We start from the raw sequence: 17,343 nt of genomic DNA, 5'->3' as shown, positions 1-17,343 counted from the left end.
GTGCCACAAATATGGCAAGAAGTATCCCTCTCACCATAGCAACTCTAAATGAACTGAATCTGCAATTGAATCAAACTTCAAATTGTACCTTAAAGAAACAGCATGTGTACTTCAATGTAGTTTTATCACTTAGGCTTTAGAATTATTTTTATCATAACTTACATACCATTGAAGTTTATTTAGCCACGCATCTACGAATCGAGGCTTTAAAAGCGTGCTATCACGTACATTTTCTTTTAATCACGAGTTCGCTACACTTTTGAGCAACAATGAGGAATTTAACAAAACACGACCGATTTTTTTTTTTGGTTTAATGTTAACAAAAAGAGAGAGAGATGCAAAATATAGCAAATATGGGATTCACCAAGTAATATTAGATTTCGTCCATTGTGCTAATTGAAATCTAATCATGTATCAATATGACAGCTTGCGTAATATGAGGACATTCGCGGTAGCATTTCTCAGATCAGATGTACATCAATTGGTTCAGCTGCCTAAAGGACACAAAATTTGTAAATGATACTCGTAATAAAATTGAACGAATGCATATTGATAACAATTTGACTGTCCCTTGTGCAGATGAGTCACAGCAGTGTTTTTACTAATAAACGATCCGGGCACATTACCATGGAATCAAGACATCCATCCTTGTATGTATATTTCAGTGTGCTTTGATGCTGCACGTCTTTCAACAACTGGGCGGACTCTCACGGAACAGAATCCTAGCAGCTTTCCAAAGGGAAGAAGAGAAAATCCCTGTTATCTTTGTACTAAAATCTATTGACCGGTCCAATTCTCAACTCTAGTGTCAACAACCAATGAATGTTGCTCCCAGTAGTATTCCTGAGGCACAAGAAAAAAGAAACATGTAGTTCCATTCATTCAAAAGTACAAATGCCTTCTGGGAAGGGCAGCAGCTTTACGTAATAAAAGTGACAATTCCATTGATATTTTCTTTAGAAAACAAAAAAGAAAGTATACATATAATGCCTTCACTACTGTTAGTACCCAGGAGATTGATTTGTTGAACGAGGGAAAGTAGTAGGGCAAGCAATGATGAAAGCAGCAAAGCTGCAGCTCAATATCCACAAAACCAAGTTGGAGTGCACATAACAGCGCATGATTTGGCATACAATAATCACGGTGTTTCTCCTGAGGGCTCTCAGTGACCATAAACAACTTTCTTTCTCAGAGAAAAAAAAAATCAATTTTTTAACTTAAAATGAAGCAATTTATTAACTGAAACATAATGTAGTATGTAGGCCTATGGCAGCCAGACAAAATGATAGATATGTTCAATGCTGTCTTATTTGAGACAGTTAAGAAGTATTACCTATAAGTACTCTATAGTGGAAGGAGAGGGGTTCTTTCATCATGTTCCACTCGATGGCTAGCCTGTAAAATTGATAAGAGAGAAATCACATGTGCATGTAATAAGTGAATCCATATATATACGTAAATTCTAAGCATGCAGTAGTGGAGTCTTACCTCGTCATGAGCCCCAGCTGCCATGTCCACAAAGGATGCATCCTTAGACCTGGAAACATTACGTGTCAAACCATTTTCTAAAATAGTAGAGAAACAACAGAAACATACAGCCATGTCATCAGCGCATAAAGCATGTCTACCAAAAGGAGCAACCGGTTAAGAAAAGATGCCAGGGACATTCTGAAATGTCAGTTTCCTATCCAGTATGATTCTGCCATTGACTTAGCTGTTTTTATTTTCAAGAAAGTTATGGTTAGACTCAAGTTATTATAATCTTGTAATACATTCTGGCATATCCTTTATTTCAGATCCATCTAACTTTACAGGTAAAAGGTCAATCCAATTATCTCATGGTAATCTAAAGACCTGCGTGCAACATGGAACTTCAGCATTTTCATTTTTGCATTTCCTCCCATATTTACAGAGAAGTTTAGCAGCACAAAGCACAAAACTTGTCAAAATCTTCTTAGACAATCACTGAGGCAAATGTCCAATCCACCAACACCACATATATACTCATGAAAGGTGTATCTATGGAAGCCGATAACTGAAATCAAGCCTGCAAAAAAGTGTAACTTTTCAAAAGTTACTTGTTCTACAGAATGAATCGGAATGGATGAAGAACAATACTGTTAGCCTTACTGATGTCTCATAGATATAAAGGTTTCTTACAAAGGCGAATGTCTCGCTTTCATCATGAGGACCACTATTGCTTTTGTGCCCTACTTTGGCTCACAATCAACTGGATAGCTATTGACTTTTTCAATCCAGTACCCTATCTCTTCCCAGGCTTGCTTAGCCTAAAAATCCAGCCCCAAGCACTAATTTATGTAGAAAGACTACTAATGACATTACACCGGAACAGTAAAGAACTGCCTTTGTTTAAAGAGGAGGAGTGTAGGCCACAGAAACCTAGTTTTTACCACAGTTCCGTGTGTATCTAACCAAGAGATAACATGTAATAGCATTTTCCAGAGCTTAAGAGTTTATTAAACAAGAATACTCATCATATGCTTCCCAAGGCGAAAAATAATGATAATCTCATACCTAAAGTTATGTTGAGTTTTCATCATTTCCATACCACCATTCTGTACTTCATCCTTGACCTTTGAAAGGGGTGAAAAAAACTGGAAATAGAATAATAATGTAAGACGAATTTACAAGAGAGACATTAGATCATATATTCTTCAACCTCAAGCAGTTCAACATAATAAAGTAGAATAGATGATAAAAGGGATTTAGATTATCAAACATGAAAATAAGAGGGAAAAAAAAAGTAAGAAATCCATTGAGAGAATATAAACCTAATTGTACTGCCTTCTGCTGAGTTACCTGATGCATGGAGATAAACACAATGGAGATTCCTAAGATGAAGTTTATTGTCAAAGTATGACCAAACAATGCTGCAGATGCAATCCCAGTAAAAATTGTTGCAACAGTTGACGAATACTTCTTCAAAATTGTATCTACACAATTAAAGACAATCCAAATCAAGGCCTTGCACGTGGTGAACATAAGAATGGTATACAGCTGTTTATGGCAGCACTATAGTCAGTAACATAACATTTCCTATTTTGAGCATTGATGTATTTTACTGCGTACTTAGACATAAGTCAGCATCATGTAACAACCAGTTGAAATCTGCCATATGCCTAATTAAAATAACCCATTGCCAACAGATTGGTTTCAGACACATCCGAATTTGGATTTCAGATATCTGCCAAGTATGTACCAAGAAAATTGAAGCAGTATTCAGGTTCCGACGATCCCGACTTGTGCTCCTGAAAGTTTCCTCACTTTGACTTCCTTAGGAGAGAAGATTTTCCTAACATAGTGGCTGAGATTAACTTCGTCCAATTTTCAACTTGATTAAAAACAGCTTCACCTACCATCTCAGGCAGAGTAAATTATCTAAACCATATATTTCGTCCCTACCAAAATTTCTCATTAGCAAATACATTTCAACAAGCACTCAAGTTTCAGGTGAAACCAACAAAAGAAACACAACCAAAAACGAAATTAACAGGAAGTTTTTGTTAAACTCAGCACAACAAATTTCATGTTAAAATGAATAATAAAAGAAGGAAAGATCAAAGCCAAAACATACAATGGAAACAGTTCGAATTTCTTTCAGTATGGATGATAAAATAAGTGTCGTAGGATGAACTATGATATGTGGATAATGAGACAGACAGGTACAGTTTGTTAATGTATGTAAAGGGCAAAAAATGTATGTACAGGAGCAAAGGAGCACATGCATAACTGTGTAAGCAGCTAGTACAAAATGTACATCAATTTTAGATCATGATGAGACAAACTTTAAAACATGCACAGCAGGACACTTGATGCCCAGGAACAAATGCGAGAAACACTTGGAAAGATAAATCAACAAACATAAATGAGGTCATCATATTTTGGGTTTAAAGCAGTTTGGGTGACATCCCCTGAACAACGTATCTTAAAGCAACAAAGAAAAGGATCTAGATAAACTCTACAACCCTTCGAGGATTAATCCCTTTATAACTGGTCATTCATGTTTAACTAATCTACTACATTAAGTTCCATCAGTGACCCAAACGTGGGTTGTTCCATTCTTACCTATTCTTTCAAAATGCGCAAAAGATAAAGAGGTCCACAAAACACAAGAAGGCAAAAGAATTTGTTGGAAAAGACAGCACAAGAAACGGATCACAAAATTGTCTGTAAGTTCTACCAATCCACAAACCTATTTGCATATTAACTACTAGACAGGACCTTTAATACGGAACTTGATTAATATTTAAGAAATGATAGATACCTGCATATTTGAAGAAAAATGAGGATAAGATCCCTTGAGCTGCATTGTTGCATATTAAAAAAATAGTTGCCTTTGAATGTCCCCGCAAGATATCCAGGTTATCAGGTCCTAAAGTACAATTAAGTAGAAGGATTAGTCAGAAGCACAGTACAGGAGAAAAGAAAAACTTTTCCAATCATTTTCAAGCAATAATACATATTTGCTATGACAAATATAGAATGACTATTAAAAGCAAAAAAACCATGTGAGCGTTCAGATTCATAAAACACAACCACATATTCAACTCAAATAGTCATTTTTTAAAGCCTGGAAAGTTTGATAGAACTTCATGACAGCCTGTAATAAGTATGAACCGACATCTGGCAGTGGTTGCCACCTATATCCTCTCCTCTCAAACTTTACTATGCTTTAAGATTCCATGTTTTGACCATACCTATAAACATACAGCCTCTGATCTGACATCATGCAAACATTTGGTAGGAAGTACTAAACAATGAAAAAAAGCGTGATTTCCGGTGACCATTCAATCCAACGATACATGTTATATTGACCACTGAGAATGTCTCTGGAAACACAACTTGCAAAAAGTAGATAATGCACTTCATAGACTCCTCGGAGTGAATATACTCTAGTTTATTCAGACAAACTCAAACGTCCTGTAGTTTCTCATCCTGCTCCATGGATAACTGCTAAACTATCCATTTTTAGAAAAATTCTGTCATCTCGGTCTACCACTCTCAACCAGTGTAGCGTGAAAGTGGGATGAAGGTCCCAGTATTTCAGTGCCAAGGTTCTGCACATTTGTTTTTATCTATGTCGGATGTATGGGTATAAAACTAGGAGCAAATTGAGTACAGTAAATTCTTCAAAGCAAAATAAATTACTCACCAGTCCAAAATACTGTAATTAGCATTTAAAGCAAAACAATTAATTTGTAATCATATCAAGATAACTGGTTACAAAACTTGACAACTCAGCCTCGAACAATTGATCTTTACAGGCTAGAACTGCTGCATCCTAGGAAAATATGATGTTTTAATACCTTTGAAAATGGCAGCCCCAAGTATTCCAAGAAAGTTGAATATTGCACCATAACCATACAGAAATAGATTCTGCAAACAATCATAAAATATTTATTGAGGAATTGGAACATGATAACAATAACAAGGTCCATACAGTAGACCCATACAACAGAAACAAATATCTGAATACCAAGTAAAACAGTGTAAATCTCATCATTATCCAGGAGTAAGACAAATAAACTGGGCTGAAAATCGAAATAGAAAGATAAATCTAGGAATGTGCTCAAAGTCAAAGGAAGAAGACCAACTATTAATTAGCTTAACCACAACTACAGTCAAAGTACTTCTGCGTTTCATTTCACTACTGGTAAGCAGATATTCTCATGCAAATCCATGCTTTACCTTACAAAAAATCATCCAATTTGGTTGATGTCCTCTCTGTGCCTCTCTGTCTTTGTCCACATTTATAAACATACATATGCTTGCATACGTACATAGAGACATGTAAATGCACATATACATACATATATGCACACATAAATATCAGGCCTTCTGTGAATTAATTTCTGTTTGGGGACTGCTAGGGGCTGAAGTGGGCAAGGTCTTAGGGCAGGCAATTTCATGTACTAAGAATCCAAGGAAGAAGTCAGACTTTGGATTAATTAACTGCAAACAGTTAAAACTCACCTGAAGATAAATGCTAGTCTCAAATTGGCTCTTCAAAGCATACTCATTGTAGACTGAAGCCAATGAAGGAACAGTTACCTGAAATATAGATTATAGTGTTGGCAACTAACTTCATGGTGCCTTACCCCAAAATAAATAAATAAATTTATACACAATACATAAAAGGCGTCTAGTACCTAACATTGCTATGTAGTTCTATCTAGTAAATACAGTCCGTTCTTAACATGGCAGTCACTTATAGCAGTAAAGCTGTGAGTGTAAAATAAGAATGAGTGCAAGTATTATTTAGCGAGTAGTCTGATAACATTTCACCACTTAATGAGCTTTATACACCAAAATGGGAGGATCGAAGCAACTTCAAGTCACCCAGAAACTGAGCACAATAAAAGCAGACAAGGAAAAAGCAATTCAAGGAATCAAATAGCAAATTATTTCCAAAGGACTTACAAAAATTAATGTGTATAAATAAGCAGCTGTTGCCACTGGAAGACCCATAGCGCTAGTACCCTCTGGTAGAGAGCGCAGGTGATTGACTGAAATTCCAATAAGCAACAGTGCAAGAGCCTCCCACTGAAGCAAACGAAAAGGCACAATCACATACAGAGAACAGATTTTATAATCAACCATCCAGACATTAAAGGCTCATAACAACTCCCCGAAGAAAAGGAGGGAAAAGAAGAATAAGAAGAAGAAACAGTGGAACAGATATGCATGTTTGCTTAATGAAATTTCAATTGATAGAATGCCCACTAAATTATTTAAAAATACAAACTACAAACCTGAATTATGGAAAAGCGACGTCTCATTATTATCTTTAACAAAACTGCGATAACCAAAACCTGCAAAGGTACAATACAAATTTTAAAGACAATAAAACAAAATCTAGAAAAAATTATGGAAGCCATAAGTCAATAATGCTGGCATAGAATTAGTCATGGAACAGCCATTTCTTTTAAGAAACCCAGGCATATTCTTTAGCATGTATTCATTCTTCCGTGAAAGGGCCTTCAGAAAATGTCTCGAAGAGTTCCATGAACTATTTGACAACTTAGTTAACAGAAATAGTGTCAAGACGCAACTGGAGGGTAAATTTTTGGTAATATTCTTCAGGCACCACCAATCAGAAAGACATAATGACCATATTCTTAAAGCTCCACAAATATGCAGGATTAGTGCGGAACAGAAATCCTTGGCTTGAGATTTCCAGTAGAGATGAATTGATCAATATCTGAATCTTTCTCAACTGGTTTCAAGGAGCCCTTGAAAAAAGAAGCTCCGATTCCCAAAGTAGGACATGATAAACAGAATGAAATTTTTGCACAGGAGGATACTTGGAGGTGCAAATGAAGCAAAATAGGATTTTCCAGCATTTTTTGGGCTTCAAGGCATGATTTTGGCTCATTAAGAGGTTAAAAACGTCAACCCAAAGAGCACAAGTTGATCATTTGATAATTTTGCTTGATGCAAGAGAGCTGTCAAAGCATCAAAATCGCTCCATAGGAACCAAAGAGCAGAAAATTATGTGCCTTAGTTGAGTCACAGCCTATATCCACTTCAATAGATTCAACATGGACTTTTTTTCCAACTACAGTACCATCTGCTGGCGTGCACACCATCTTACATCAGGAGTTACTTCTTGAACATAAATTATGCAATTCAGAACATACACCTAATGCAGGCTGGAAATTGTAATGCAGAGAAATGGAGTCAAGCATCAGAAGCAGGACAAGAATGGATGAAAACGGAACATTGCTACTTGAAATATAGAAGTCCAGCTTTTACCACTAAAACTTAACCAGTAAATACCTTCAGGTTACTCAGCATCTTAACTGTTGCAGGAGTGAAATATAGCTGCAAGCAGAAAACCATGCATTAGGACTGTCTGATTGTCACACATTCAACATGATGACATCAAACATTTCAAACTCTGATAAGTGTACAGATACATAAATGTGTGTGCGTGTAGGCCCAATTTATGGCAAGTCACGTGACATTCAAGTGCTTCTCTTTCACAAAAATGGCAGAGCCATGCTCATCCAGCTTGTATACACAAAGCACCTTCCCTGGCCCAACCCACATTTACATAATAAAAGTGCTCCAAAACACCTTAAAACACTCATAAGTGCTGTAGCCTATGAAGTCACAACTCACAGCCATACACATATATGGTTGGGCTGTCTGGTGGGCGTTTTAAGACATTCATCACCCAAATTCAAGTTCGAAGCGCACACCCCCCCCCCCCCCCAAAAAAAAAAAACCCCCGTCAAGTCAACCAACCTGCTAGAGGGCTACAATACATCTAAAATGAACAAAAGATTACTAAGCCATAAAAATAAAACTCCAACAGTGGAATAACACTACTAGTCAAAATTCAAGAATAACACTCCAACAATTGAAAACAGTACTAATCCATAAGCAATGAAAAATGACCTTCCCAACTAAATGCAGATAAGAAAACGAAAGTGAAAGTTGAGGTTTTACCTGCATGGTAAACTTCAGATAGTTGTTTATAGCATAAAGCAGAGCAGGAACAGCCAGAAGCATATTATTACGAGCAGCCTGATGGCAGCAAAAGGAAACAAAACGAACATTAATCATTACAATCTCTTAAAATGCCATAGCGAACAATCTAATCAATGACAAATAGCCATGAAAGAAGCCAAACAAGTAGGAATAATGGACAAAAGTTCATCACAAGTCCCTGTAACTGGGAACAAAGAATTGACACCTTTCATTATCAGTTGAGAAATTTCAATAAAGCGTTTGACAGGAATTACTCCTTTCCCAACAATGGCTACTTATTCCAGTTTGCATTTTGTTCCAAACTAAAAGGGCAACAAGTTTCAACAATAAAAAATTTCTAATGTTTTTAAAAGGTGCCCTCTAGTAAATTCTTGTGCAAGCTAAAATCTGATTAAACACTCAAGAACTACAACCATGATAAGCACCAGAAACTCTTACCTGGAAAAATATAGAGACAGAGAGCAAGGGTTTCTCTCCCACTTTTTGACGCCGTGCCTGCAAAAATAGACGGATAAGATATGGTGACTCTGAGCATTTACCAGTGAAAATGCTCTAAAACAACTTTCCACCAACTTAATGTTAAATACAAGCTAGATAATGCTTCCACAACCACAAAAATATTTCTAGGATATATTACTGTCCTTTGTATGCAGAATTATAGAGTAAAAGAAATCTTCACATGCATAAACCATCATACTGGATACCAAACGACTAGTTTTTTAGTTCGATTAAAGTGAAATTTCTTCAGAACTAAAATTTTTAACCTGAATATGGAATTTTACGATAAAGAAGAAAAATGTAACTTTCTACTGTAGTTTGATAACTTCAAACTCAAACTAGTGTGGAGTGTCACAAACATAAGCAGCAGCAATTAGTTTCTTCTTGGAGTCAGGAATTGCAGTATCTGTCAATTTTGTACTGCATGACTTGTGGTTTAGTTCACAGGCCTTATAGGCCTTTTCATATGGTCTAACTCTGACCTAAGCAGCCACAAACTTTTCCTTTCCCTCTTTTACCATCATTCCAAGGGCAACTTAGTGCCCCTTTCTATGAATTTAAGTACTTGAACCCATGACACTTTTTTCTGCAAACCAGGAGATAATTTCCTGGAAAGCTCCTCCATTTTTTTTTTTTTTGTGGAAAGTTCGAGAGTCTCTATTTGTAGATTAAACCAAGTCCAGATAAGTAAGAAAGGCAAAATTATCGGACATTTACCAAACATCTTCCTAAAAGTCAATTGCAAAGAGAAATTCAGAATCTTGATATCAATATATTTCACAGATACTTCTGACAGTCAGACAGATATCTCCCTACTTATGCATTCACAAAGCTTAACATGTGTACATATCTTATTAGCATCAATTCATGTTTCTTATGCGGGCAGAAACCATCATCATGCTTGTCCTTGTATAAATCAGCATTTTGCGGCTCTACTGCAACTATATTTCTCTTAGCGTTGCAATAACAGTATGATATCACTTACACATTCCAGTGTCCATTTTTCTTTTCTTTTTTTGAGAGGGGGTTGAGTACTTTGCTGCACTGCCATAAAGATTAAAGATTTAGTACTTTTAGCTTGCAAACAGAATCACATTATTTGTTGGACGTGGACATTTGACTTTTTCTTGTTACGCAATCCTTCCATGGTCAGAAAACAAGTACACAAACTTTTCTGCTGCAAGAATCCCAATTCTTTTCTCCTCAGTTAAAAAAGGGTATCCCGTCTTAACAAATATGCGCCAAAAACATGTATATGCATACAGGTACAACAGAAGACATTGCACATAATACTCCAAATGCTAAAAACTAAGCTACCTGAAAACAGAGCATGAGAACTGCAAAGACGACTTTTGTAACCTCAGTCAGGAAGTTCACACTAATTGGACTGAACTTGAAACTCCCATCGACTTTTGACATATACACCAATATAGGCTGCAAAAGAGGGGAAAAATAAATAAAATATCTTCTGCTGTCTTAACTGATAGCTATGATGCCAATTTGACTAAATTAAAGCCACAATCACCAGTCACAAACAAAATGCAAGTATTGAGGCTTGAACTGTGCAGGGTTAAGCAAATTCTCAAAATGGCTATAAATGTAAATATCTGTGATTAGATTAGATGGGAGATCCATTCAGAAAGAAAAGACTACCTTTCATCCTACAAGACACAGACAAAAAGGCATACTTCCTTATCAAAACCTTCCACAAGGTCTGCATGTCTAATACTTTAGAAAGCCTTGCACTAATTTCAGTTTCTTCTTTCTAACAAGTATATCAAAGAGATAGGTAGATATATAGTACATTTTCTATAATCATAAGAAGCATTTTTCGTGTTATAATCTCTCTGACTTGGGTATCTAGATTAACATTACCAGGGATTACAGAGCCAAATTACGTAACGAAAAAGATACTTCCAATTGCATTCAGCATAAATCTAACATTACTTCATAAGCGCACAATTATTCCAGAGATTTGAGTAGCATACCCATAGTTAGTAATGTATGTCAGCCAAAAAATAAAAATAACGCTTGTAATGAAACTGTAACACGTCTGCCCCAGAACACAGCACGTTCCTATAAATAATTATGTTAATATAAAATAAATAAATAAAAGCATTCCTTTTGTTTGCCTCTTAATAAACCTCAATAACATTCTATTGGATAAATATTACCTCGTAAAATCAATATTTTTCGGAATTTTAATTAGAAAATCTAACTCCGGTGATCAAGTCAGGCATCAGTATACCTCAATTTGCAGTAGAACTAGTAATAAAGAAACAGCAAGATTTATAATATCGCAACTATCAAAGTAATCATCATAAATTCTTCCATTTCTCCAGATGAGCACACCAAACCAGCTAAAATTTCAGCTGAAAAAAATCAGTGATCAGCCAAAAAATCACCTGACTAATTAAAGAGAAAAACTCACCTGTAAGCCGACTAAAACGCAATCGCCACCAACTAGGAAGATGTTAAAGGCGCGAGTTTTCAGCGAAACATCATTCCGGTGGCGATCGTACGCCTTAGACACTGTTTTAGCGCTCGGAGACACCAATTTGGAATGGCAGACGCTGCATTCCACCATTCCATTCATATTCGTCTTCATTTAAAACTGAAAAAATTAATCTAACTAAAAAAATCTCTATATACACACACACACAAAAAAGAAAATCAGGTGTGGATGGAAGAAAATCAGCTGATAAATCTGTAGATATGGATAAAGAGAGATCAACGCAGGAGGAGGAATGTAAATTGAGCTGATGATTGGATCTGATAAACTAGAATTCAATTGGACTGAGAATTGAATTCAAGTGCCGCAAGAGAGAGAAAGAAAGAGATAGAGAGAGAGAGAGAGCTTGTGTGTGTGTGTGTGTGTGTGTTGGTATATTTTTGGTTTTTAGAGAAGGTTTGGATCTGAAATCTGTGTGTTGCTGTTGTAACGTCGCTGCCTCTACACTACGCGCCTTCCGCCTTAATTTTTCTTCCCAAACAAAAAAAATAAAGGGGGGTTTTTGACAGGGGCGAAGACTTTAGACTTTTGAGTTCAGACACTCGAGGGATTTGGACTCGGCAGCTGAGCCAGCAGGGAAAATGGGAAATGTTAACTCAACTACGGTTAATTAAAAAAATTTGATGCCTATTCATCTATTGTTTGCATCTACTTTTTATGATCAAACTACATCACTTCGTCGAATTTTGCTCTTAATTTGTAAAATATAGAAGTGGCAAAATGGATTCATATCCATCAATCCATCCATATAAACCAACCTTAAATGGATTTGGATGATCCATATAAATTCAATGGTTTTAAATGGATAACCATTTAAATCCAATTATGTTGGTGGATTTAAATGAATTATCCATCTTATCCATATACATCCATTTAACTTAAAAAATAGAAAACACATTTATAAAAATGTGAGATAAAATCTTGTGGAACCATCTATTCTTTTCTTCATAACTTCCTCATATGTCAAATTAATTTTGTGGGATCACCTATTCTTTCCTTCATAACTTCCTCACATGCCAAGTTGCCAATAACATTAATTGCATTTTATTTGCTTCTAGTTCCTAGACTTCTTTCATCCTTTTCAAAATTATATTTTAGTCTCTACTCTTGTTTTTTTTTTAAATTAAACTCTCATGTAGTAATGATTGCAAACATTTATATTCTTAAGTAAAGAAAAAGCGAGAATGCATCATGCAGTGTCAAAATAATTTTTATTTTTTTAATTCTTTTATTTATAAAAAAAAAATTTCTAACGAGTGTCCCCGCAACATTGGTTAAGATATGTAAATGACAACTTTTTTTTTCCATATCCTCATACTTGCAATCTCTCTCCCCTTATCACCTAACCCAACTATCCAAAAAAAAAGACACCTAATTTATTAAATAATATAAGGTAGCTTGTATATCAATGGTATAATAAGGAGTTTCATACATTTTTAGGTACGACGTGCACATGTGATGAAAATATTTTACTTGTCAATTAATATAAGATTTCTTGTTAGAACTCCACTTTTATTCAAGACATCACTCTTGAACAGGAGTGCAAAAAATTGGAAATCTAAACTTTTTTTCACTGTAAAACCGTATTCAATTCATTCAAAAGTTATAAAAATGTAGTCAAATTCTTAATTGTTCATTACTTTACAAAATGATACTTAAAGTAATGGCGAAAGGTTAAATTGACCATAACAGTTAAATTTTCTTGGAACTAAACTAATTTTATGAAGTACTGAAATAGAGTAGTAGTACAAGTATTTGTTATTACCAAAAGGTTTTAGATGATTTAAGAATAGAACTTTGGGGATCTGTATTTTTTGGAAAAAAACATTTGGATCTTAAATTTAGAATTTGGGAGAGTAAATGGATAAATGGATGGATCATGGTTTACACTATCCATTTAAATAACATTCATTTATATCCATTTTATTAAATGGTTTTAATTGGATTGGATCAATTTGATCCACTATCCATTTAACTAAAACCATTTATCAACCACATATCCATTTTGCCACTTCTAGTAAAATAAACCAAACACGTGCAAATTACGTATCAAACTATTTTTGATCTCAATCCAGCTACTCAACTAACTAATTAGCATACTTGTAGTCATTTCGTCGAATTTTACTATTAATTTACGAAATAAACAAAACACGAGCAATTTTCGTGTCAAAATCTAAGGGTAAATATATTCATTGAACTTCTCAATCAAAACCTAAAAACTCCGATGGCCACAAACTAATTCATTCATACATTTTTTAACACTCAAATATTTGTTGTTTCAATATAGTCATTGATAGAGGTGTAAATAAATCTAATCAAGGCAAACGCCCTTGTGTTCACATTTGTTTGATTATTTTAAGGGTTAATCGCACTTTATCCCCTTTAAGTATAGGCCATTTCTTATTTTACCCCACAATGTTTGTTTTTTCTCAGTTTACTCCCTCCGTCAGCAATTGCACGTTAAAAACTTCAAGATGCCGAAATTGTCATTGGGTAGTTAATAGGGCTCCGTAGTTATTGCAAATTGATTTTGAGTTGGATGTGTGCATTTTTCATGAGCAGTTCAAGGTGGTGCATGGTTTTCTAATTGATAATATTTCTGTTGAATTCACTTTCATAGTCTCTTAAGTATTTCCTTCCTCCAGCACCTAGTTACCCTCACTTTTTCAATTTCATCAGTTGAACACTTAAAAAGTTGCTTAGCACTTTTTCCTCTTTAAAAGAGATTTTTTTCTTCCAAAGATTCAGACCATCACTTTTTGAATAAACATAAAAAGTTTGATTTCAAAGAACTGCAGAGTGAATTAGCTATCTGACATACTGTGAACTTTAACTAATCCTCAGGCTAACATGACAGTTCAAAGCCTTCAGAAACAGTTTGGATTATTCTAACAGACCCACGAGTACTAATCCAACAGAGCAAAGCAGAATATGAGCAAAAAAGTTACAGAGGAGGAAATTATCCATTAGGAAATCACAGATGTTTCAAACTAACCTAAGTATCAGCCAGTAAACATGCAAGAAGCTTTCTCACCAACATCAAAATTCAAAAAATTATATGCTTCTTCTTTTTCCTCCTCTGCTTCTTCTGCTAAGAAGCGCAAATTCAAATTCCACTCCAATAGTAAGGCCTACGTCCAGTACCACACCCTCGTCGCCGAGGAGGGCTCCAATGTCCCTCTCCGCGAGTACATCAATGCCGAATTCCTCAACCCTGTGCCTCCTCCTGACCCTCTTTCTTCTGAACCCTATTTCGACCTAGGCGACGTCGTCGCCTGCCTACTATAGGGACGGCTGGTGGACTGGTGTCGTCACCGCTCTTCTTCTTCAGCACCACGACGCCGACCGCCACTACCACCACAAGCAGCCCCAGTCCCCCTCTCTTCTGAGGTTCGTCGTCACCTTTCACAATCCACCCAACGAACTTCACTTTCCTCCTTCCCAATTGAGATTTCACCACCGATGGGTCAATTGCACCTGGGTCCGACCCGCCAAGCAGGTGCCGTTTCTATTTCTGGTGTCGTTTCATGTTCTTTAATGGAGGTTTTGCTAGGAATACAGAAGAAGAAAGAGGCTGATAGAGGGGAGAGAGACTTGACCGACAATGACAAAAAGGAAGGAAACCTTTTGTCTTCTGGTTTCCCTTTTCTTGTCCCATGTGCCCGATGGAGGGAAATTTCCTCCTCCATTGTTCCAGGGCAATTTTGGAAATTTGTTTTTATCCGTTTCATAAACCTTTGACATATGGGTATTTTGGGTTGTTCATTATTTTCTTAAGGGTATTACTGTCTTTTCATTATTCTGTTAATCTCCGTTAGAGTTGACTGTTAGTATTTGGGATAAACTGAAGAAAAACAAACGTTGGGAGGTAAAATGAAAAATGACCCATACTTAAAGGGGATAAAGTGCGATTAACCCTTATTTTAATGACCTTAAAATTTTGTTCAAGTTTGGTTTTTTTTTCAACAAGCTTTTTATCAATTTGAATGTTATCAAATATAAAACGTTGTTCAAATATGACTTGATTAGTTAATAAACCAAATTTAAACGTGTTCTTACCAAGTCGAATTCGATTCGAGTATCAAATAATTTAATTCATTTTTCAACCCTAATCACTAAATTCTTAATTAAGGAAGCCAAAAGGTTTGCTTTATAATCTAATCCTTATCCTTAATTAAGCTAATTTCTTGAAAAGTCTTTGAATTGCATTTGTTAGCATTAACTGTGATATGCTGTAATTTATAGCTAACTTTAAACGTGATGACGATTGACAAATTTTCTCTTAGAATTCTTTTTTTAAAACCAAACATATATGTAGTCACAAAGTATAAAAAACTAGATAAGTAGATGTATTTCCCATTGTGCTTTGTTTGCGTTTTGATAGGTATAATTTTAAATTTTAGAAAATTTGTACTTGAGAGCTGAGGGTTAAGGACTCGAGATGTGGGATTTTCGTGTTTTATTTATATTTCCCTCTGCCGAGGAGGGCATTTACTCAACTTTATGTTACTTATCTTGTTAACATAAATACCAAATGGCAATTTGAGTAAGATTAGGATAATTAACTGAAAGTTGTCACTAAAGGCAGGGCAACAATGAATTGGCCATTTAAAAATTTTTGGGTTTCTTGATTCATCATATGAACTCATGTTTTCTTTTCTTCAAATTATCTCGTTTGGATTGCGATTTTCCTCAGAAAAATTGATACGTTTTCCGTGAACACATTTCCCTATCACCTTTTTACCTTACATATATCAATCGCTACAGTAATTTTTCTACAAAAAATTCAGAAAAATGCAATCCAAACGGGGTCGTTTATGAATAAAAGTTATTATTCAAATTCATAGTAATATAGATAAGATGATGATTGGAATGTAATATATTTTAGATGCCACTTTGAATAATTTCGGTAAGTTTAGATAGCATATTGGAGAGTTATCCAATCGGTTAGGTTTAGAGATTGGAATAAGAAAGATGTGGGGAGGGTATAAAAGGAAAAGTAACTTTTGCCCCTAAAGGAAGGCTATTTTGATAATATTGGGTTTTACTCGTCTCCAATAACTTTTTTTTTAATGCAATTTTCAATTTCAAAATTTAGAAAGGTTGAACTCACATAAGTTTATTCTAAATTCATAATTTATTAATTGACAAGCCACTAATTTCTTTCTCTAATACAAGACTAATTAAGAATAATTTATGTAATTTTAAAATACTCTATTACACAGCAAGACAAAAAAAAGGAATTTTTTTAAAAAAGTAACCTCAATTCCCTCATTTTCTGAACAAATTCTTTCTATTTATTTACTTTGTCAAGAAATCTGTGGTGGTCTATGTATAGACATGATAACTTAAGTGTTTTTCTTTTCTATTTTTTTTTGGGGAACATTCATATTTAATTGCTAGGGTGCTTCCTAAACTTTCTTTTCGACTTCTAAAATTAAAATGATCCAATATTGCCTAACATTGTAAATGTATATAAGTTACCCTCACATATTTTTCTTGACTCCCCACTTTGGTATAGGGGTGTGAATCGAAATCGAAATCGGTAATTCAGAACTTTGAAATCGGAATTTTTCAGAATTTTCGACCGATTTTGATTTCGAATTCACCAATTCCGAATTGAATTCGGAATTCGGTAAATTTCGATTTCACCGAATTCATGAATATAAAAATGATGATTATTATTATATAAATATTATATTACATATATATAAAAAATATTATATATATGTGTGAAAATGAAATTGAAATCGAAATAGGAATTCCGATTTCACCGAATTCATGAATATTAAAATTATTATTATAATATAAATGTT

At 35.0% G+C, this 17,343-nt stretch overlaps 1 protein-coding gene across 2 annotated transcripts; it reads right to left on the bottom strand.

Annotated features, from left to right (window-relative positions):
• Positions 1 to 336: 336 nt before the first annotated feature.
• On the bottom strand, positions 337 to 11,991 carry LOC140014736 (CMP-sialic acid transporter 4-like). 2 transcript variants are annotated; one of them, XM_072065903.1, is made up of 15 exons: positions 11,447 to 11,991; positions 10,333 to 10,449; positions 8,956 to 9,012; positions 8,476 to 8,553; positions 7,801 to 7,845; positions 6,774 to 6,833; positions 6,442 to 6,564; positions 5,995 to 6,072; positions 5,328 to 5,397; positions 4,286 to 4,393; positions 2,821 to 2,954; positions 2,536 to 2,615; positions 1,489 to 1,537; positions 1,334 to 1,395; positions 337 to 843 (listed from the first exon to the last, which is right to left on the bottom strand). In XM_072065903.1, exons 1-14 carry the CDS (start codon positions 11,621 to 11,623, stop codon positions 1,345 to 1,347), a joined length of 1,227 nt encoding a protein of 408 aa, XP_071922004.1. In that variant the 5' UTR covers positions 11,624 to 11,991; the 3' UTR covers positions 337 to 843; positions 1,334 to 1,344. The 2 variants fall into 2 exon arrangements, 1 of the variants encoding a protein (XP_071922004.1); XR_011821373.1 differs by lacking the exons at positions 337 to 843; positions 1,334 to 1,395; positions 1,489 to 1,537; positions 2,536 to 2,615 and adding an exon at positions 3,221 to 3,373 and having other exon boundaries at positions 2,863 to 2,954.
• Positions 11,992 to 17,343: the final 5,352 nt, after the last annotated feature.

The sequence above is a fragment of the Coffea arabica genome, chromosome 9e, assembly GCF_036785885.1.
Source record: "Coffea arabica cultivar ET-39 chromosome 9e, Coffea Arabica ET-39 HiFi, whole genome shotgun sequence".
Taxonomy (NCBI): Eukaryota; Viridiplantae; Streptophyta; class Magnoliopsida; order Gentianales; family Rubiaceae; genus Coffea; species Coffea arabica.
This window is presented reverse-complemented; position numbering and strand designations above follow the sequence as displayed.